A 23,522-nucleotide genomic window follows, 5' to 3' on the forward strand; every position below is an offset into this window, starting at 1 on the left:
AAGCCCTGGCACAGCATGTTGCTCGTGCCTTGAATGTAACAAGGTCCTCACTTGCCCTATTGCTAGATGAAGTCACCCAAATGCGGAAGGGGTTTTACAAAACAGAATGGCTCTGCATATACTCACAGCTGCACAAGGGGGCAGTTATGCTTTACTGAATGTTGACTGCTGTGTTTATATCCCAGGCAGCAAATACAAGCCATTCTCCAGGAAGTAGATGATGAAGTATCTCAGATACAAGCCTTATCCCAAGACCCCCTGTCTACTTGGTGGTCTCAGCTTGGTCTCATTTGGCAATGGTTCCTGACCATATCGGCCACTGGGGCATGTGGCCTCCTTGTCTATTGTTGTTCTTCATATTGTTTCTGTGGGCTCTGGGCAGAGAGCTCTGCTTTGTGTACAGGAAACAAGCAGATTGCTGCCATCCTATAGAAAGTGGTGGGACTTAGGGAAGCACCCCCCCTACTTTCTCTACTTTTTATGAAGACAGCTGTCCACTGCTTCACCCCCAATATATCTGGCCTTGTTTGGAGCCCGATGTGCTTGGCCTTGAGAAACCTGTAAACACAGTGTATTGTACCCATGGGAAAGGAGCTACCCATGGGGAAGGCCAGACACCTGGCCGTGAAGGCCACATGCATGCGCATCTTCAGTACTTGTGTGACCATGAATTAACTGTTTAGCAGTATAAGAAGTACAGCTTTATGCAGAATAAAGTGGCCTCTTTTGAGCACCCTCCATGATGACTCCTGCTGCCTTCTTTGCTCTTTGTGTTGTCCTAAAATCTCAAAGGTGACCCCCAGACTCTGACACAGCAGCTGTGAGATTGTGGGCACAACATACATTCCAAGGACAAGGGAGGGGGTGAAGAGCCTCTGATTGCTTTGGGGCCAGCTCTCAGGTCAAACAGGTCACATCCCCTGGATTACCTCCTCCAACAATAGTGTTTAGTAGAGATTTATGTATTCATTTAAATACTAACAGCACTTAGTATTTAATTACTTAGGATAATTACAGTATGCCAGTGCTTCTGTGCTATAAGCACTTCACATCTATTGTCTCAACTAATCCTCATAGCAGCCATATTTGGTAGGGGTAAATATTATTTCCATCTTTCAGGTGAAGAAATAGAGTCCCATAAATCAGATAGAAGAATATAAGCATCTTCCCTGGGTCACACAGGTCGAAATTGCACAGTATTTAAGTCAGATCCATTAGAGTCCATCTGTGAGGTGGCAGGACTGGCCTTTAGTTGTATAAGGTCCGTGTTATTTACAATGAGTTACAATGATATTAATTTGGTTAACCATAGGAAAACAATTCCCTTTGCAATGTCATACACACATATATGCCCATTGCAAGAGTAAAAGAGTAGGAAGTACAGTATGAATTGCAGTGTTACTATGTTTGTGCTTATGTGATCTTTCTTCCTGTTTCTTTCTGTTTTACCCTGCTAAAGGTTTGGTAGGAAGGTGCCCTAGCAATGTGAGCACAAGGTCAAATAATTTTATAAGATTTTTCGAAGTAACACACTTGGTTCAGACCACAGCCTCTTTTCTCTCTGCCTCTGTTTTCCTCACTCTGCCCTTAACATCAGGAGTGGGTGGGAAAGAAGCAGAGGGCACCTCAGAGGCCAAGAGGCTGTGACACTGAAGAAGATGAACCTTCAGGGCTTCTCACTTGCAGTGTTCCTTCCAAAGCTCTATTCCTTATTTCATACTTAAAGTTTCATCTATTTTTTTCTCGAAGAGGTAGGAGTATTTCTGAAAGCCATATCAGGTGAGTTAGCAAGAACTTGACTACACATAGAAGTCTTGTAAATCAACTAAATACGTATGATTAAACTCAAGTGAAATGTGTCCTCAAATTAACCGTCTGATCTTATGTATTTATTGGTAAATTTGCCTAACTTGTCTCTGTCAAAATGTAATCTCCATGAGGGCAGAGACTTTGTCCAGATCATGGCTGTAGCCCAGCTCCAAGGAGAGTGAACAGCATACATCAGTTGCTTATTAATTACTTATTAAAGAAGAATTAACATCAGCCAGGAAGAGTCCCCTAGCCCACAGAACTCAGTCGGAGTAAGATTATGTTAACATATATAAACAGCGTCTCCTTTGGAAAGGGATTGCTTTACCATGAATGCTGAGAAAACAGCAAGTGTTACTTCCATTATTTTCAGGGATGATCTAAGTGCAGTCAATTTAGGAGCTAACAAGGAGGTGCTGTAGCCTTCAGTGGAAGACCAACACAGTCCTGATGGATGCACCCCTTGCTCTTAGCCTGGTATCATTAAACTTCCAGTTCTGTGAACTCCCTCTGGACTGATTCAGTGCCTCTCAAGCAGCTTTTATATCCCCATGTGAAAGAGCCATCATGGAAATGATATGCTGCTTGTATCCAGTTTTTTGATAGAGACTTCACATGGTATAGTGAATCAGGAATTTGTGATTATGATTTGTTCTCCTTTATATAGTTTGGCCACAGAAAAAATGATCATAACTTTAAATGCTTTGAGAAATTCCAGCTGCAGTGACAGTAACATCATTGTAAGTTAATAAATTGTCATTTTGGTTAGGTTATTTTGCCATCCTCTCTGAATGAATTCCCTGGGACTTCAAAAAAAAAAAAGATCACAAAATCTAGTACTATTTTCCAGACAGCTTTTCTTGTTACAATTTTTATCTTTCAGTTCAATTGTTTCCTACTGGGAAATCATAATATTCATTTTATCTTGAGCAGAGTGTAAAATGGTTATATCTATATTATCTCATATAACAATTATGAGAAATAGTGTCATCACCTCATTTTTATAAAAGAGGCATGTTCAGCAATGTATTCTGAAGGGCTTCAAGGTTGAAGGGCCAGTAACTATTTTAAACATTCATTTCTTCAATTTGTGGATCATCTGAATATGAACCAGGCACTGATCTGGATTTTTGAGAGACTCCATTGACCAAAACAGAGTTTATGTTCTAGTTAAGGAAGATAAATGTAGCTATATAGTAAGTAAGAAAGCAATGAATGCTATGGGAACAATAGAAGAGAGTGAGTGCAATCAGGAGTTCTGGTGCTGGTCAGTATAATCCTGATTGAGAGCAGACATTTGAACTTAAAAGACTTGAGGAAGCTAACAAGGTTAGCTCTGTGACTGGGGAAAGAGTGTTCCAGGAAAGGAAAATCAAGTACAAATAGGTCCAAACGAGAAATTATCTGGCATGTTCCAGAAACAACAAGGGAGTTAGTGTGGTTGATGTCAAATGAACGAGGGAGAATGGTTAGAAATGGTAAGAAATAGTCAGAGGGGCAAGGAGTGTCATTCTTGAGACCTTTGCCGATATGTTAGTTTTTACTTTGAGTGAAATAGGGAACTACTGGAGTGTTTTGAGGGTTTTGAAGAGAGTGATATAATCCATATTATTTTTAAAAAGATCGCTCTGTCTGCTGCAGTGAAATGGGTAAGAGTAGAAGGAGTAAGACCTCCCATGATCCAGCGTATTATTCCAGGCTGGAAATTCCATTGGCTCATACCAAGACGGTGGCAGTAGAAGTGAGAAATAAGCATATGTTGGATATATTCTGAGAGTGAAGACAACAGGATTTCCTGACAGCGTGATTATGGAGAAAAAGAGAGGAATCAAAGAAGATTAAATAGTTTTAGGCATGAGAACATGAAAGGATGGGATTTCTAAAAAGAGGAGAAAGGCCATAGATGGAAAAATGTGTTTTTTGGTGGAAAGAACCAGAAATCAGTTTTGAACAGGGTAATTTAGGATATTTATTAGACATCCAAATGAAGAATCTAAATAGTAAGATAGATATGAAAGTCTGGAGTTTAGGAGAGAAACATGAGATAGGGATATATATTTTGGAGTTGTAGCATATAAATGACTCCCAAGGCCGTGGCATGCAAGGGAATCACCAAAGAGGGAATGTGGGTTGAGAAAATAAGAGGCCCAAGCAATGAGTCTTAGGAGCACTTCACTATCCAGAAGAAGAGCAGGACCCATGCCAGGAGTCAGAGAAGCTATTTCAGAAGTTAAAGGAAAACAAAGAAAGTCGGGTACAGAAAAGGATTTTTTATTTTTCAATATTTAGGATGCATGTTTTTTATGATGATGGGAAATACTCCATAAAAGAGGAAATTTGTTTAAGCAAGATTCTTGAGCAGGAGATGGGGATGGGAGCTACTGAATGGAAAGCGTGGTGCTATTTTGCATAGGAGCATGGATAATCTGAATGATAATATTAGTAAGAAGATCAACTATGTGTGCAGAGTGATAGGTAGTTTTGTATTTTCTGGACGGTATGTTTGGAAATTCATCTGATTGTTTCAATTTTTCTGTAAGTAACAAGCAAATCATCAGGAAGTGTGTGAAGGTGAGAGAAGGTGCTGGTTTTATAGTAGTAAGAGAATGAATGGACTTTGACCTAAACGTGTTTAGGGCACTCAAAGCCCAGTAGAGATCCATGGTAAAACCTTTAAAGTGAGACCAGGCAGCCCGGTTCTGCTCAGCTGCCCCAGTGCAGTTTTACAGCAGGCAATGGTTTGTGTTTGACCTAGGTGGTGCTTAGCTTACTGTATTGAAGAAGAGAGAGCTAAGGAATCTGAAATTATATGATTACAGAGTATAATTTAGGTAAGAGGGAAAAATAGGTCATTCATACATTGTTTTAGTCAACAAGTATTTTGAACCTCCGTTTTAAGCCATGTACAGTGCTAGGTCCTATGTGAAATAAAGTGAATAAGGCAGACATGTCCCTACCATCATGGACCATACATCCCATAGGGAGAAAAAAAAACAAAAATAACACAATTTTTAATGTAGAACTTGATAAATCTTATTAAGGGAACAAGCCATGTGTTGATGTTGAGAATAAATCTGTATGTTACACATGTGCATGTATTCACATGCCTGTGTGTTTATGTGTTGATCAATTAACTTAGGTAAGGTGGTAAAGTAAGACCTCTCAGAAGAGGGGATATGCAAGCCAAGAACTAAGGGATGGAAAGGAACTTGTTCTGTGAAGAGCAGGAGGGAGGTATTCAGGGTAGACAATGGCACATTGGCAAAAGCTGTAAGGCAAGGGAAAGCTTGCTTGTCATATTTAAGGAACTAAAGGAAGACTAGTGTGGCTGGAGCATGGCAAACAAGAGGGTTGGTACAGGGTAAGCCTGGAAAGGAAGTCAGAGGCCAGTGTGAAGGCAGAGTTCAATTTCTTATCTATCTGAATCCACACTAATTTCCTTTCTGTTCTACCATGTTTGGCATTCCAGAGTCACTGGAATAAATGCAATTCCTCAATTTCAATTTATAAGCCTTAGTTTCCTTCAAGAATTGTGCTGTATTAAACAGTTTGTAGCACTTATTCTACCTGGTCATGGCAGCCTCCCTTCTCCAAATCTCATGTAGCTCTTCAATGCTGCTCTCCAGACCATAGCTTTGTGGTTTGCTCACTAGAATAATTGGATACATTAATCTATGCTAATGTATTAATGACTCCTAATGGCTTTGGGCATTACCTCTCCCCTTATCATTTACATTTTAACAGGGATTTTCTAGTGACACAAAGGAGTGACTCCATTAGTGCACATTTTAGACACTCAACTGGCCATTTCAACGTGATTCAAACATACTATTATTCTAAAATCTGTTGCTTAGGAACTTTGTATTCCACCAGAGATACTGAGAAATGTATACTTAATGTGGTGCATTTGTCCTACACTGGCCTAATCACATTGATATATTTCATGCTCATGCACTGTGGTGCAATAACAGTCAGTGGACATGGTGCTGTCCACAGATGACCTGTCTATATTGTTGATGTACCTTGTCACTTAATGTGAGGTCCTTCTTTTTTCAAGCTTCTCAGATCATTCAGGAAGACTTAACTCTGTATTCGACATTTTATTCTTTTCTTGTAGAGCTTGTTACAGTCCTTACAATTGCTCAGGAAGAATATAAAATTTTCAGATGAGTGTATTATACAGTATTCATGGCTTGTAAGTGAAGTTGGAGGTCTAAAACACTAAAAGAGGAAAAGAATTCACAGCTGAGTCAATTACAAGAGTATGTGTTCCTGGAAAATAGGATATGTAAGTAAAGGTGGAAACTTGCTAGTCATTTGAATTTTGGGGCATTGTGAGTATTGAATAAATGTATGGTGGGTATATTAATAAAGTGATAACTGAATCCTGGATTTTTTACGCTGTCTTCTTTTTGCAAAAGAAGCAACCCAAAGAAACAATTGGATAGATCTTTAGACCAGTTTACTCTAATCAAATTGTATGCTGTATTTATATAATAACCTCAAGTCATCCTAATGCAATAAGGAGGAAAGGATAACTGGACTCCAGATAAAGAGATGATTGGCTCTTAGAAATGATGAAATAAAATTAAGCAGGGAAGCTCAATGAGGAACACATTCCTGCCTATTTTTTTTTGTATCGTTGACTCTTGTGCTTTTTACTATGCCTAGAACATCATAGCTGCCCAACAATGAATTTGTTGTTAATGAATTCATATTGTTAACCATAATTAATTGTTAATAAATATTGGATGGAGAGGAAGAAGCAGAAGCGATAGTAAAAAGAGAAAGCAGAGAAATCTAATGATTAATATTAGCATAGTGCTTTTAATTTTTAAAAGAAATTTTCTTCTAATAACCATTTCAGGTCAAGAAACATCATTAGCATACATAGGGATTTTTTTTACTGAAGACCACTAGCATACCTTTGATTAATTATTAGTTTAATTTTTCCCTAGGATTCTAAAGTTGTTAGCAAAATCTAAACATGATTAATGCTTTCCTAGAAATATATTTATTTGTTCATCCGTTTTTTATTCAACAAATATTTATTAAGCATCTACTATAAACTGGGCCTTCTGCTAAGGTCTAGGAAACATCAGAGAAAAATATATCTGTGGTTCTCTACTCTTGAGACACTGAATTAGACAGGTAACTAACTAAACAATTATTTAATTATGTAGAGATAAATTCTGTCACAGAAATACTCAAAGTTCTGAAAGAATGCTTGAAAGAAGGTTATATTTTGTTTTGGGTAGTCAAATGGGACTGCCTTGAGAGGACAATGTTTAGGCTGAAATTTAACCAAGCAAGGATGGAGTGTAGAGAGGTAAAGAGCACTCAGGTTTTAAAATATGTGCATAAATGTCCTAAGGCAGAATGAGGCTTGGCTGGTTTGTGAATCTAAAACAAGATGGATGTGGTTGTAGCCGAAAAACAGATGAATGGTGAAAAGTGTATAAGCAATAACAGCAAGACCATGAGAGTCTTCTGTCTATGCTTAGAATTTTATTCTTCATCATAAACAAAATTGACAACATTGGGAACTGTTATACAGTCTGAATTTGCATTTTTAAAGATTCTTCTGGATTCTGTGCAGAAAACATTTGGAAGAGTTAGTCCAGAATGGAAATAAGAGTGGATTAGAATAAGAAGGCAACAGAGGTTAGGGAGAGATGGAGACTGGGTCAAGATATTTTTAGAAGGTAGAAAAAGTTTGGTGAGAGGCGGAGCCAAGATGGCGGCATGAGTAGAGCAGCGGAAATCTCCTCCCAAAACCGCATATATCTATGAAAATATAACAAAGACAACCCTTCCTAGAATAAAGACCAGAGGACACAGGACAATATCCAGACCACATCCACACCTGAGAGAACCCAACGCCTCGCGAAGGGGGTAAGATACAAGCCCCGGCCCCGCGGGAGCCGAGCGCCCATCCCCCCAACTCCCGGCGGGAGAAGAGCAGGCAGAGCGGGAGGGAGACGGAGCCCAGGACTGCTGAACACACAGCCCCAGCCATCCGGGCCAGAGTGCAGACACAGTAGGTGCCCAGGGGGCCCTGGATGCTAGGGAAACCGGGCAGCAAGAACACTGAGCGGGCACAAGAGGCAGGGTGCCGGAGGACATAAGAAAAGTGTGTGCGACCATTTTTTTTTTTTCTTTTTTTGCTGTTTTGTTTTGGCGAGCGCTTTTTGGAAGTCTTAAAGGGATAGGGCCCCCAATACTAGGGAAAAAGGGCAGCAAGACCGGTGAGCAGATGCCTGAGGCTGGCGCCAGAGAATAAATAAAAACGAGCGGCAACTTTTTTTTTTAATTAAAAAAAATTTTTTTTTTTTAATTTTTATTTAAATTTTTATTTTTTTTTTTTGTGGTCATTGTTTTGTTTTGGCGGGTGCTTTTTGGAAGTCTTAAAGGGGCAGGGCGGGTCACTTAATCCAGAGGAAGGGAATCCGGGATCTCTGGGCACCCTAACCCCTGGGCTGCAGGGAGCAGGGAGGCCCCTTACGGAGATAAATAGCCTCCCAGCAGCTCCTGCTCCAACGCGACTCCACCACTTTGGAGCAGCTGCCCGAGCCAGGACACGCCCACAGCAACAGCGGAGATAAACTCCATAGCAGCCGGGCAGGAAGCAGAAGCCCTGTCTGCACGCAGCTACCCAGCACAAGCCACTAGAGGCCGCTGTTCTCCCAGTAGAGGAGGGCCACAAACCAACAAGAAGGGAAGTACTTCCAGCCGTCACTCGTCCCAGCTCTGCAAACTATTCCTATCACCATGAAAAGGCAAAGCTACAGGGGACAAAGATCACAGAGACAACACCAGAGAAGGAGACAGACTTAACCAGTCTTCCTGACAAAGAATTCAAAATAAGAATCATAAACATGCTGACAGAGATGCAGAGAAATACGCAAGAGAAATGGGATGAAGTCCGGAGGCAGATCACAGATGCCAGAAAGGAGATCGCAGAAATGAAACAAACTCTGGAAGGGTTTATAAGCAGAATGGATAGAATGCAAGAGGCCATTGATGGAATTGAAACCAGAGAACAGGAACGCATAGAGGCTGACATAGAGAGAAATAAAAGGAGCTCCAGGAATGAAACAATGTTAAGAGAACTGTGTGACCAATCCAAAAGGAACAATATCCGTATTATAGGGGTTCCAGAAGAAGAAGAGAGAGGAAAAGAGATGGAAAGTATCTTAGAAGAAATAATTGCTGAAAACTTCCCCACACTGGGGGAGGAAGTAATTGAACAGACCACGGAAATACACAGAACCCCCAGCAGAAAGGATACAAGGAGGAAAAACAAAGACACATAATAATTAAAATGGCAAAGATCAAGGACAAAGAAAGAGTTTTAAAGGCAGCTAGAGAGAAAAAGGTCACCTATAAAGGAAAACCCATCAGGCTAACATCAGACTTCTCGACAGAAACCCTACAGGCCAGAAGAGAATGGCATGATATATTCAATACAATGAAACAGAAGGGCCTTGAACCAAGGATACTGTATCCAGCACGACTATCATTCAAATATGACGGTGGGATTAAACAATTCCCAGACAAACAAAAGCTGAGGGAATTTGCTTCCCACAAACCACCTCTACAGAACATCTTACAGGGACTGCTCTAGATGGGAGCACTCCTAGAAAGAGCACAGCACAAAACACTCAACATATGAAGAATGGAGGAGGAGGAATAAGAAGGGAGAGAAGAAAAGAATCTCCAGACAGTGTATATAACAGCTCAATAAGCGAGTTAATTTAGGCAGTAAGATACTAAAGAGGCTAACCTTGAACCTTTGGTAACCACAAATTTAAAGCCTGCAATGGCAATAAGTACATATCTTTCGATATTCACCCTAAATGTTAATGGGCTGAATGCACCAATCGAAAGACATAGAGTAATAGAATGGATAAAAAAGCAAGATCCATCTATATGCTGCTTACAAGAAACTCACCTCAAACCCAAAGACATGTACAGACTAAAAGTCAAGGGATGGAAAAACATATTTCAAGCAAACAACAGTGAGAAGAAAGCAGGGGTTGCAGTACTAATATCAGACAAAATAGACTTCAAAACAAAGAAAGTAACAAGAGATAAAGAAGGACACTACATAATGATAAAGGGCCCAGTCCAACAAAAGGATATAACCATTCTAAATATATATGCACCCAACACAGGAGCACCAGCATATGTGAAGCAAATACTAACAGAACTAAAGGGGGAAATAGACTGCAATGCATTCATTCTAGGAGACTTCAACACACCACTCACCACAAAGGATAGATCCACCGGGCAGAAAATAAGCAAGGACACGGAAGTACTGAACAACACAGTAGAGCAGATGGACCTAATAGACATCTACAGAACTCTACATCCAAAAGCAACAGGATACACATTCTTCTCAAGTGCACATGGAACATTCTCCAGAATAGACCACATACTAGGCCACAAAAAGAGCCTCAGAAAATTCCAAAAGACTGAAGTCCTACCAACCAACTTTTCAGACCACAAAGGCATAAAACTAGAAATAAACTGTACAAATAAAGCAAAAGAGGCTCACAAACACATGGAGGCTTAACAACACGCTCCCAAATAATCAATGGATCAATGACCAAATCAAAATGGAGATCCAGCAATATGTGGAAACAAATGACAACAACAACACTAAGCCCCAACTTCTGTGGGATGCAGCAAAAGCAGTCTTATGAGGAAAGTATATAACAATACAAGCATATTTAAAAAAGGAAGAACAATCCCAAATGAATGATCTAATGTCACAATTATCGAAATTGGAAAAAGAAGAACACATGAGGCCTAAGGTCAGCAGAAGGAGGGACATAATAAAGATCAGAGAAGAAATAAATAAAATTGAGAAGAATAAAACAATAGCAAAAATCAATGAAACCAAGAGCTGGTTCTTCGAGAAAATAAACAAAATAGATAAGCCACTAGCCAGACTTATTAAGAAGAAAAGAGAGTCAACACAAATCAACAGTATCAGAAACGAGAAAGGAAAAATCACGACGGACCCCACAGAAATACAAAGAATTATTAGAGAATACTATGAAAACCTATATGCTAACAAGCTGGGAAACCTAGGAGAAATGGACAACTTCCTAGAAAAATACAACCTTCCACGATTGACCCAGAAAGAAACAGAAAATCTAAACAGACCAATTACCAGCAACGAAATTGAAGCGGCAATCAAAAAACTACCAAAGAACAAAACCCCCGGGCCAGATGGATTTACCTCGGAATTTTATCAGACATACAGGGAAGACATAATACCCATTCTCCTTAAAGTTTTCCAAAAAATAGAGGAGGAGGGGATACTCCCAAACTCATTCTATGAAGCTAACATCACCCTAATACCAAAACCAGGCAAAGACCCCACCAAAAAAGAAAACTACAGACCAATATCCCTGATGAATGTAGATGCAAAAATACTCAACAAAATATTAGCAAACCGAATTCAAAAATACATCAAAAGGATCATACACCATGACCAAGTGGGATTCATCCCAGGGATGCAAGGATGGTACAACATTCGAAAGTCCATCAACATCATCAACCACATCAACAAAAAGAAAGACAGAAACCACATGATCATCTCCATAGATGCTGAAAAAGCATTTGACAAAATTCAACATCCATTCATGATAAAAACTCTCAGCAAAATGGGAATAGAGGGCAAGTACCTCAACATAATAAAGGCCATCTATGATAAACCCACAGCCAACATTATACTGAACAGCGAGAAGCTGAAAGCGTTTCCTCTGAGATCGGGAACTAGACAGGGATGCCCACTCTCCCCACTGTTATTTAACATAGTACTGGAGGTCCTAGCCACGGCAATCAGGCAAAACAAAGAAATACAAGGAATCCAGATTGGTAAAGAAGAACTTAAACTGTCACTATTTGCAGATGACATGATACTGTACATAAAAAACCCTAAAGACTCCACCCCAAAACTACTAGAACTGATATCGGAATACAGCAAAGTTGCAGGATACAAAATCAACACACAGAAATCTGTGGCTTTCCTATACACTAAAAATGAACCAACAGAAAGAGAAATCAGGAAAACAACTCCATTCACAATTGCATAAAAAAAAATAAAATACCTAGGAATAAACCTAACCAAGGAAGTGAAAGACTTATACTCTGAAAACTACAAGTCACTAAGAGAAATTAAAAGGGACACTAACAGATGGAAACTCATGCCATGCTCGTGGCTAGGAAGAATTAATATAGTCAAAATGGCCATCCTGCCCAAAGCAATATACCCATTTGATGCAATCCCTATGAAACTACCAGCAACATCCTTCAATGAACTGGAACAAATAATTCAAAAATTCATATGGGAGCACCAAAGACACTGAATAGCCAAAGCAATCCTGAGAAAGAAGAATAAAGTAGGGGGGATCTCACTCCCCAACTTCAAGCTCTATTATAAAGCCATAGTAATCAAGACAATTTGGTACTGTCAGAAGAGCAGAGCCACAGACCAATGGAACAGACTAGAGAATCCAAACATTAACCCAGACATATATGGTCAATTAATATTTGATAAAGGAGCCATGGACATACAATGGTGAAATGACAGTCTCTTCAACAGATGGTGCTGGCAAAACTGGACAGCTACATGTAGGAGAATGAAACTGGACCATTGTCTAACCCCATATACAAAAGTAAACTCAAAATGGATCAAAGACCTGAATGTAAGTCATGAAACCATTAAACTCTTGGAAGAAAACATAGGCAAAAACCTCTTAGACATAAACATGAGTGACCTCTTCTTGAACATATCTCCCCGGGCAAGGAAAACCACAGCAAAAATGAACAAGTGGGACTATATTAAGCTGAAAAGCTTCTGTACAGCAAAAGACACCATCAATAGAACAAAAAGGAACCCTAAAGTATGGGAGAATATATTTGAAAATGACACATCCGATAAAGGCTTGACGTCCAGAATATATAAAGAGCTCACACGCCTCAACAAACAAAAAACAAATAACCCAATTAAAAAATGGGCAGAGGAACTGAACAGACGGTTCTCCAAAAAAGAAATACAGATGGCCAACAGACACATGAAAAGATGCTCCACATCACTAATAATCAGAGAAATGCAAATTAAAACTACAATGAGGTATCACCTCACACCAGTAAGGATGGCTGCCATCCAAAAGACAAACAACAACAAATGTTGGCGAGGCTGTGGAGAAAGGGGAACCCTCCTACACTGCTGGTGGGAATGTAAGTTAGTTCAACCATTGTGGAAAGCAGTATGGAGGTACATCAAAATGCTCAAAACAGACTTACCATTTGACCCAGGAATTGCACTCCTAGGAATTTACCCTAAGAATGCAGCAATCAAGTATGAGAAAGATCAGTGCACCTGTATGTTTATCGCCGCACTATTTACAATCGCCAAGAATTGGAAGTAACCTAAATGTCCATCGATAGATGAATGGATAAAGAAGATGTGGTACATATACACAATGGAATACTACTCAGCCATAAGAAAAGGGCAAATCCAACCATTTGCAGCAACATGGATGGAGCTGGAGGGTATTATGCTCAGTGAAACAAGCCAAGCGGAGAAAGAGAAATACCAAATGATTTCACTTATCTGTGGAATATAAGAACAAAGGAAAAACTGAAGGAACAAAACAGCACCAGAATCACAGAACTCAAGAATGGACTAACAGGTACCAAAGGGAAAGGGACTGGGGAGGATGGGTGGGTAGGGAGGGATAAGGTGGGGTAGAAGTAGGGGGGTCTTAAGATTAACATGCATGGGGGGGTAGGAGAAAAGGGAGGGCTGTACAACACAGAGAAGGCAAGTAGGGTTTCTACAACATTTTGCTATGCTGATGGACAGTGACTGTAAAGGGGTTTATAGGGGGGACCTGGTATAGGGGAGAGCCTAGTAAACATAATATTTGTCATGTAAGTGCAGATTAGTGATATCAAAAAAAAAAAAATTGGGGGCAGTTCCTGTGTGGTAACCTCCAATGAGTTCTACACAAGAGTATAAAGGGCATATAAAAGTGTAGGCAAAGGGTCTGTTTGCGTTTATACAGAGGATCAAAGCCTAATTGGGCTACCCTGAAAGTGTGCTAAGATACGATATGAAAAAGAACTTCCAACATCAGCACTCTCTGGAAGACTCATGCCAGAAGATGATCATCAAAAAACCCCAACAAAGATCCACGCACTGCTACAGCTGTAGATGCACTCATCCCACCAGTTCCTGGACTTGCCATGGGAATGAGGAAGGAGATATCTAAGCTGGCCTGTGCATACAGTAAAACAACAAATTTGACTGGATCTATACTTTTGGAACTCAATCAAGAATTAGGAGAAGTGTAAATTGTAGCGCTCCAAAAATCTTACAACTACACACTATTTACTGTTAAAAGAACATAAGGGATGTGAACATTCCCCAGGAATAGGTTGTTTTAATTTGTCTGATTTCTCTCAGACTGTTCAAGTTCAGTTGGACAATATCCACCATATCATAGATAAGTTTTCACAAATGCCTAAGGTGCCTAACTGGTTTTCTTGGTTTCACTGGAGATGGCTGGTAATTACAGGTATGCTTTGGTTATGTAACTATACTCCTATTATGTTAATGTGTGTGCACAATTTAAGTAGTAGCTTAAAACCTATACATGCTGAAGTTACTCTACAAGAAGATATGTCCAAGAAATAATCAATCTTCCCAGGTTTTCTTCCGCCTGCTACTTCTATAGCTTTTCTTCTTCCTTCCTAATTACAACCCTTAAATAGAATTTGTGCCTCATAACAAATTTACCGAGTATCATAATTCTTCCAAGTGGTAAAGATACCTCAAGACAAATGCTGGGCATAGAAGCCACAGGGCATAAATATGCAAGGAAGTAAAAAGCTAACCTTTTCAAACAATAAGGCTTCTCTCTCACTTACCAACTTTACATTTCCCTGTATGGCCCCGGAAGATGACTGGTTAGCCAGAGACAGGTAAGATTCCTCAAGGGAGGAACAACCTAAGACAGGCATAGTCGCAGGGGGGTCATCAAGTGAGAAATTGGGAATCAACAGAGGTGAGGCTTAGAACCTCACCCCCCCTGTTCTGAGAGAAATCTTCTGCATATGTGGATGTTTTATTGCCCTTGTCTAGCTTGGATTAACACATAGTCTACAGGCACACACCTGATCATCTACATTTGCTCTCTTACAACACTAAACTATGTTTTCTACCTTTATCTTGTATCTACCTACCACTTCAGCATTTTATTAAAAATAATAATAATAAAGAGAGAAATGTGGTATCCACATATAAATCAAGTATAAAAATCAAATGAGTATTCATATTTGAACTGACTGTTTATAGTTCATAATGCATGAGCAAAACCGAAGGTTTCTGTGATGACTGCCCTTGTACTGTTCACCATGTAAGAACTTATTCACTATGTAAGAATTTGTTCTCCATGTAAGAACTTGTTTGTTATGCCTCAGAAGATTGGAGACTGACGAAAATTAGGCTTGGGGTGGATTAATGATTGTGCATTGAGCATTGACTCCCCTATACAGAATTTTATTTTCGTTAACAACCATTTGATCAATAAATATGAGAGATGCCCTCACAAAAAAAAAAAAAAGTATACACTTCCAATGGTAAAATAATAAGTAACCGGGATGTAATGAATATAGTCAAGATATTGTAACAGCTTGGTATGGTGATAGCTGGTACCTAGAATTGTCGTGTATATAAATGTTGAATCACTATGTTGTACACCTGAAACTAATGTAATGTAATACTGTGTGTCAACTACCCTTCAATAAAAAAATAATTATCTACAAGAAAAAAAAGAAAAAGTTTGGTCAGTGGTTTAATGTATGAGATATTGTAACAGGTGTTAAGGATTCCTTTAGGTGTCTGGCATGAGATCCTGGTGAATGAAATGTGTTTACCATGATTTTAATACTGAAGGAAGTAAAAGTCTACTTTTACTAGGGTTACTCAGTTATTAAAGTTGGGGCACGTTTAGTTTTGTAAGCCTTGGAGCTATCAAATATAAAAGTTGACTGTCAGTAATATTTATTTTTATCTTAGAAGAGAAAAAGACTGTAGATATCTAAGTCCTTAGCAAGTCCTACAAGATCTTTAAGATCTGGTCCCTGACAAATCTTTACCTCCCTCTTGCCGCCTTGCACATAATGTCATTTATTTCATCCTTAGGACTCCTGGTTCCCCAAATGCTCCATCTCAGTCACATGTGTTGCTGTTCTTGGGTGCCTGTTTTTTTTTGTTGTTGTTCTTCTGGGGCTATCTATTCTTCCTTCCTCTTCACTTGCTTAAATCCTATACATCCTTCAAAACCCAATGCTGAGAGTGTATGTTCTACATAGATTCCTTGCCACTTCAGGTCAGCTGAGATGTAACTACATTGTCCTTCCTTAGCCCCTTGGCTTTTCTATTTCATAAGCTCATCTCATCGTCTTGTTTGTATGTCTGTACAACTTCATCATCCAATTGGGAGTGCTTCGAAGGCACTCTAAATATTCATGTTTAGTGTGATACCTTGGACTTTATATAAAGTTTCACTGGCTTTCAGAGAAAGGAGGCCAAAGCTACAGTCTTTGAGAACAGTGAGAGATAATCACCAATTACATACACAACTTGATCAAAGTTATGATGCTCTGTGATTGAGAGAGAACATAAATCCTTCATGGTTCAGAATTTTTCATCTAGGATCAGTTTCTTATTCAGAGAAAGCTGTTTGAGACTATATCTTGTTTTCACCTATATTAATTCATCAAGTAAAGTGACCTGGATTTCTATGCTCACTTTTGGATTAATTTGATTATCAAAAAGCATGAACAGAAACAATTCTCAACATCTGAAAATATCAATAAACAATAATTTGGACTAAATATTTGCAAATGAAAATGTGATTATTTATATTGTTGTTTTTGAGGAAAGGGGAAACATTTTCTATCTCAGGAAGAAAGACCAGCCACTTTATATCTAATTCATATTGAATTAGAATTATATAAACTAAGATTTTTAGCAAGTTACAATAAAGATTAAAAGGACGAGCAAAACAAACTGTCCTAGGTCATTTTCTTAAAAGTCTTTGGGAAGTCCAGACTTTGTTGAAAAGTCTCTTCAAAGGATGTTGAATTCTGGAAGGATGGTAGGAATTTCTCGGCTTACACATAGGAAGTTGTGATCATAATTCATGGTGACTAGAATACAACCTAAAAGAAGGTTCACTGAACTGTCCCTCCATCCTTTCAAAACCCTTCAGCACTTTGCTTGTTTCTTATATTAGTAACTAACTACATAGATATGTATAAATATTTGTAGATTTGTCTTAATTCTTCTTCCTGAGGTTAAGATCCCTCAAGAGCTCGACCTGTGCTATTTTAATTTTTTATTTCTAGAGGGCAAACAGATTGCTTTGAAAAGAGTAAGCATATAACTTGCTTGCCAATTGAATGGCATACAATAGTTATCTCTCATGATGTATTAACTAAAAATGGCATATGTGTTTATTGGTAGAATGGATAAATGTCAGGCCTTTGGTCAAAATATTTCTTATTTCCAAAATTATTTTACTATGGAAAAACAAAGCTGTACTTAACACAATGCCTAATGCTTTGAGATACTCATTTGAAAGATTAAATTAAAACTTGAATGAATCCATATATGGAATCTTTAAAAGGAATGTAATTTAATTTTTGAGTAAGGAGAAGTCACATGGAAGAATTGAAGCAATACCTTTCAATATCCCTTTTATAGGTATCTTCTGTGGATTTGAAGACACTAGAACCATTGTTTACTGACTTTGAAATGTTGATAGCTAATAAGGAAAGCAATTACTCCTTTGGGAAGAAAATATGTACAGGATACTATCCCTAATTCTTGTCAATGATAAGTGGAATCTAATCTATCAGAATCTATGTAGATTTTAAAGGAAAAATAATTCTAAATTGAATCTAAGGGAGAAAATAAAACTAAGCAGATCCTTCAAAGATTTCAGAGAAAACCTATTCAAAAACCTCAGTCAGTAGGATGACAAACAGATCTGAACAATGATTGAAAAGTATTCATTTCTACGTAAATTGTGAAATAAGTATCCTTGATAGGTTTATTCTTCTCTAATTTGTATGATTTTCAAAATGTACTAATACGAATTTCCTTTTGAGGGGTCATTAAGGCAGCCAGATTGAATTATAGTTGTGCAGTTTGAGCAGATGAAAAGTGAATTATTTGGGACTTTCACCTTCCTGGGGCAGGATACCAATAGAAAATTGTTAACCAATATTCCCAGTAGAGAAGCCAAGAAACGAAATGATGGAAAAATAGAATTCAAAGTAATAAAGTGCTCTGTATCTCCATTTTAGAATTTCTTCCTCTAAAGCTATTTTATTTATAGCCAGACAAAGGTATGATTTTAGCTGTCTGTTAGTACAGAATGCCCAGCTAGCTTAATCTCAACTGATGGATGTGCCTCATGGAAATCTAAAAGAATCATCACCACATTCTTCTCATTTCCTCCCCTTGAAGGAGGCTTTTATGATTTATTCACATATTTTGCCCTATTCAAGTCATTAGACTTGAGCGGCTCTTAAGGAAGAGGTGGGTTTTTGAAACACCAGTGCATATAAAGCTTAAACAATGATGGAAAATAATGAAGAGCAGAGTGGATTTATGATTCATAAATGATATATTATACTTTTGTATTTTCCAATAAGATAAAAGCTTCCAAACTTTTGCCTCAGATTTTTCCTTTACTGTAATTCATATTGGGTTATGCAAAGTTACCAACATTTCCAGAAGCAAGATATTTAGAAAATGGATTCAATGGATTATCAGACAAGGTTCACAACTGATTGCTTCTAAAACTTTATAAACAAAATTCAAGTCCTTGAGGAAGTGCTTGCTGATCAATAAGCAAACTGTCTGCATTTACGTCTAACTAATTCAGTTCAACTGATGAAGAGATCTTGCTGAATTGTGGGACATTTAAAAATGAGAACATTTTATTCATTTCAGTAATAGTATATAAGCAAATATCCAGGGGGATCTGCAGGAAGGACTACAGACAATTATGTGTAAGATAACATTTCATATTCATAATAGGAACTTTATGAAAATTACTTGATGAATGAAATAGGATATGGAGATTCATACCTTTAGGGGTGAGGGTAGGGGATATTCATATTGAAAGAGTCAAAAGGGTAAGTGATGAGATGTAGTCAAAGGAGGTCACAGTTCAGGCAACCAGGCAACCATGAGGGGTCCAAAGTTACATGTTTCCCCCTCCCCTGAAATAACACGTGATGTGTTTTCAACGCCAATGTGTTTCTAGACAATGAATGCTATGACAGATTCTGGAGTTTTTAACTTTTTTCTTCAAAGTAGTTCTTTGAGTAGTAACGGAGTTTTAAAGACACCTTTTCTGCTATGATTGAGGAAGAAAACTTGTTCCCAATTGCGGTGTTCCTGCACTTGATATGACACAAAGAGAATTGGTTATGAAGAATGAAGCGTCACTGGATTTTGGCTCTAATACTATTTTGACTCTTTGGGTCTCAGGTTCCCTGTCTTGTCGTTTACAATGGTGATCAAAATTATGTATCTACATCTAAAGTTCTTTCCAAATGCGCCATTAACTCCCATTAACATGGTTAACTAATTCTACAAAAGAAGATCCAGACATTGATAAAGTGAGCAAATGACCAAATAAGCATACAATCACATCAGTTATACTATATCTTCAGCAGTTTTCCAAATGCAGGTGGATATCCATTAGTGAAAATTGAAATCAGCTTTATGTATTCCAACCATCATTTATCAGAAAGAGATAGAATTCAATAAAAAATACCAGTGTACACAACAAGAAATAAGGACAAATATTGGTTCTTGAAGCTTTTGTTGTGGTAGCTTATATACCACATATTTAAGTGTGTGTGTATGTACTGGGTCATAGTGTAAAATATATAGTTCTTATTCTCCATACACATCAACAATATTTGTAAACCACTTATTTAGAGTGTCTTTAATTGGGTCAAAGGAGAAAACAGGCTTTTACTCACCAATAGTGGGGTCATGATAATCAGGGAACTGATGACTAATAAACTGCATTGTCATTGCTGAAAAAAAAATAAATTCAACTTAATAAAAATTCCCCAGTTCATCAATAAGTTATTCATCAATGTAGTCCATCAGTCTTTTAATAGATTTCTAGTGAGTTACTTATTTCTAGTGAGTGACTAATTTAATTATGGACCATGAACCACAAAATGATAGCAAAAGAGTAAGTTCTAGAGGGGAAAAACATGTATCTAGAAGGCAAATAATGCCAGATACCTCTCTGAAATAAACATATCCAAATTTTAAGTGTACTTTAATAACAACTGCATTGGAATGAAAATAAGGAGGCTCTTGGCAAAATGAGAATGTAAACTACCTGTCAGATCCCTCTTGGCTTGCTGTAGTCAAACAGCCGGTACTGGGAAGCTTTTTACACTAAAGGCCCTGTACATTCTCTTGCCTTTAACTTACTCATCTTAAAAGTCGGGATACTCTCTGAAGTCTCTATTAGTTATAAAGATATGTGATTATAATGAGGATTTTATCCTTAACTTTTCACAGTTAAAATTATTCATCACTTTTATTTTGCCTAATCCATGTTGCTTAGAAACTTTTATTAATTTCCATTACTTTTTTGGTATCTCCTCTAAATTCTTCACATTTTTTCCAAATCTATAATTTTATGAAACAGTTATAATGTTTCCATTGCAGAGATCTCTCATGTAAATTTCCATTATTGGGAGACACGTGGTATGCTTAAGTAAAAGAAACTCAGAAAAAAAATTAGTATAGTTCTCTTGTTCTGTGAGAGAGAGAGAGAGAGAGAGAGAGAGAGACAAAGACCTCCCCTTGACCAAACTTCAGTCAGGCTCCTTGAGTCTCCTTCTCATCTAGGTGTTGATCTAGGCCCCTGTCCTTGCTGGGCCTGCATAGCCCAGTGATAGACAGGATCCTGCTAAATCAGGTTAGTGAGAGTCTCCCACTCTTGATTTCTGATCAGCCTCAAAATCAAATCAAATTCTTCAACCTCCACTCTTGATATCTGATCACACAGGCCTGTCTTCAGCAAGAATCCTTTTAAGTCTGTTTAGTAAGAATCCTCCAACATGGTGTCTCCTCTTAATAATTTTCCATCTACCAGTGTCTGTCTGACCCCTTTCCTGTGATCCCCACTTTTCCTTGTATTTGGGATTAAGTCCAGGTCTCATGTGAGTTCTCTTTTTCCTTATTGCAATAGTTTCTGAATAAATTTTGTTTTTACCCTTTAACAGTGTATACATGCTTCAGCAAATGTTCAGAGCAGGAAAGACAGTTAAATTCAACAAACCTATGCACGGCACTATTCTAACTCTGCTGAGAAATGTAAAGAAATGGAACCTGACCCAGTGAAAGAGAATTTCTATTTACACTTTAACAGTGTTTACCTCCTGTCTTTGCATTGACAAAGGAGGTCTCCATATGAAAGTATTACTCAATTTGACAGTTTAGGGCAAATTTTTGAAATGCAAATCAACGTTCCCTACAGATAGCCTTAGGAGTTAGAATATTTCAGGTAAACAAACTGAAGGCAACATGTTTATTAAATGTATATCATGGAGAATTTGAAAAGTATTTTCCATGAGTTTGCATATAGTAGCTTCCTCTATCTCATCCCTGGCTGATTTGCTCTCAAGTAGAGCACTGAGTTCAGAGGACTGGCCTCCTTATGAACAGTTGCCTTGTCTAATCAATCAATTAAACCTCAAAGATATCTCAGACTCAGTAAATTTACAACTAAAATGAGGACATTCTCATTCCACCCCACTCAAAGCAGAGATATGTATTTATTATGTGATTGAGAGTCTCACCATCCATTTATGACATGCAATTATTTAGGCTAAACTCTTGAAGATGTCTTTGGACAGTTCCCCTTTCATATCCTCAGTCTGGTCACCACGAAAATTTTCATTTTTACCTCCAAAATATCTTTTAAATATGTCTTGATTTTTGCTGATATTACTTTTGTTCAGAATCTTATATTTCTCTAGAAAATCTCTATTGCAATAGACCCAAAACTGACTTGTTCATAGCTCTTTTCTTTCCTTTTCATTAGAAATTTCATAATGATATCAGAGTCATCATTTAAAAAAAATCATGGCATTCACATGTCAGCAACAATTAGGATAAAGACCACGGTTGTTAACATGACAGACTAGCATGCATACTTTTCCATATTCCCTTCACACCTTTCCAGTTCCAACTTATACCACTGCCTTAACAGCTACTCTGTTCTCGGATTTACTGAAGTACCTTCCATCCATGAGCATGCCTTTATCATATAGCTTAAAATGGAATCCCCCTTTTCCTTCATTTTGTCATCATACCAACAAAGACTCACCTTGATCAAATATTATGTTAGTTAGGCTCCTCTGAAACCTCCTGTAAACTAGGTCTCAACTTTCAGGTTTCCCTGTTCATCTGTGCTCTTCCCAGTTTTAGCAAAAATTCTGCTCAGTCATGTAAAGAGAATTCCCCACACTTGATATCTAATCACTGTTGATATTTGATCAAATTCTGCATTCCCCTCTCCTCCAGGCAATATCTGATTACCCTGGCCTGCCTTCAGCAGGAATCCTATTAAGTCTATGTAGCCAGAATCCTCCCTACTCTGTTTTTAATTTTCCATCCAGGGACCATTTTGCTCCTTGGTTATAATTTCCCACTTGGCTTTGCTGTATTTGGAACTGAGTCCAGTTCTATACTGAGATCTCTTACCCCTACTGTAATAGCTCCTGAACAAAATCTATTTTTACTGCTTTAACTGCTATCCAGCTCTGCTTTTCTTTAACAGTGCTAATAATGACCCATATGTCCACTCAAAAGTCATACCATTCAGTCAACATATTTAAACTCTTCATCTACCAGGTACCAGTATATGATAGTCATGGAAGATCCCCAAAAGAGGTATAAATATGGGCTAAGTTAATTACTATAAACTTAGGAATGAATTCTGAAAGCTGAAGAAGTTTGGAACAAATTAAAGGAAAAAGACATAAGTATTTTAAGAACTGATAGACATATTTGATATTAGACATAAAATTCACAGAACCAGTATCAGAAATAAATGAATCAAAGATTTACCTGTTACACTTATTTATAAGAAGACCTGGCATATATTAAAAGATGGAGTTTGTGCTTTAATGGAAACCTGCTGTTTATTGTATAAATGAAAAAGCCCTTCTATTCTCAAATCCTCTGACCTACCACTGAGAGAGAACCAAAGAACAGAGAGCCCGCTGAGCTTTGTTCCAGAACTTCAAAAGATAATTTTAGAAGATTGATTTGTGAAAGTTTCTTTTGTGTTTTACAAAATGGATGCCTGATGGGACATCTAAGAGCCACTTTCCTTTGCAGAGATAATGATGTGCAAAACAAACAATTTTTGAAAAATCTCTCCTAAATACCTGTCAAGTCCAATGTTGGAGATAAGCAATCTGCTAAATATCTATCAATCAGACTAGGGATTGAATTAATTTATGATCCTCAAAATTTTGGGATTCTATTTTCCTTTGCCAAAGAGCCATTCTGTGAGAAACTAATAGCTCCTCCTATTTAAGAATCAAATGAAAATGAAAGTCTATGT

At 37.9% G+C, this 23,522-nt stretch overlaps 1 protein-coding gene across 2 annotated transcripts in view; it reads right to left on the bottom strand.

The window, feature by feature from the left end:
• RIT2 (Ras like without CAAX 2) overlaps positions 1–23,522 on the bottom strand; it is a 410,475-nt gene that overhangs the window by 291,267 nt on the left and 95,686 nt on the right. For both annotated transcript variants that reach the window (XM_057504143.1, XM_036885069.2), the window contains exon 2: positions 19,903–19,959. In XM_057504143.1, the coding sequence (XP_057360126.1) occupies positions 19,903–19,959 (57 nt within the window). The remainder of the gene's footprint in view (positions 1–19,902; positions 19,960–23,522) is intronic.

Source organism: Manis pentadactyla, chromosome 6 (assembly GCF_030020395.1).
Source record: "Manis pentadactyla isolate mManPen7 chromosome 6, mManPen7.hap1, whole genome shotgun sequence".
In the NCBI taxonomy this organism is placed as follows: domain Eukaryota; kingdom Metazoa; phylum Chordata; class Mammalia; order Pholidota; family Manidae; genus Manis; species Manis pentadactyla.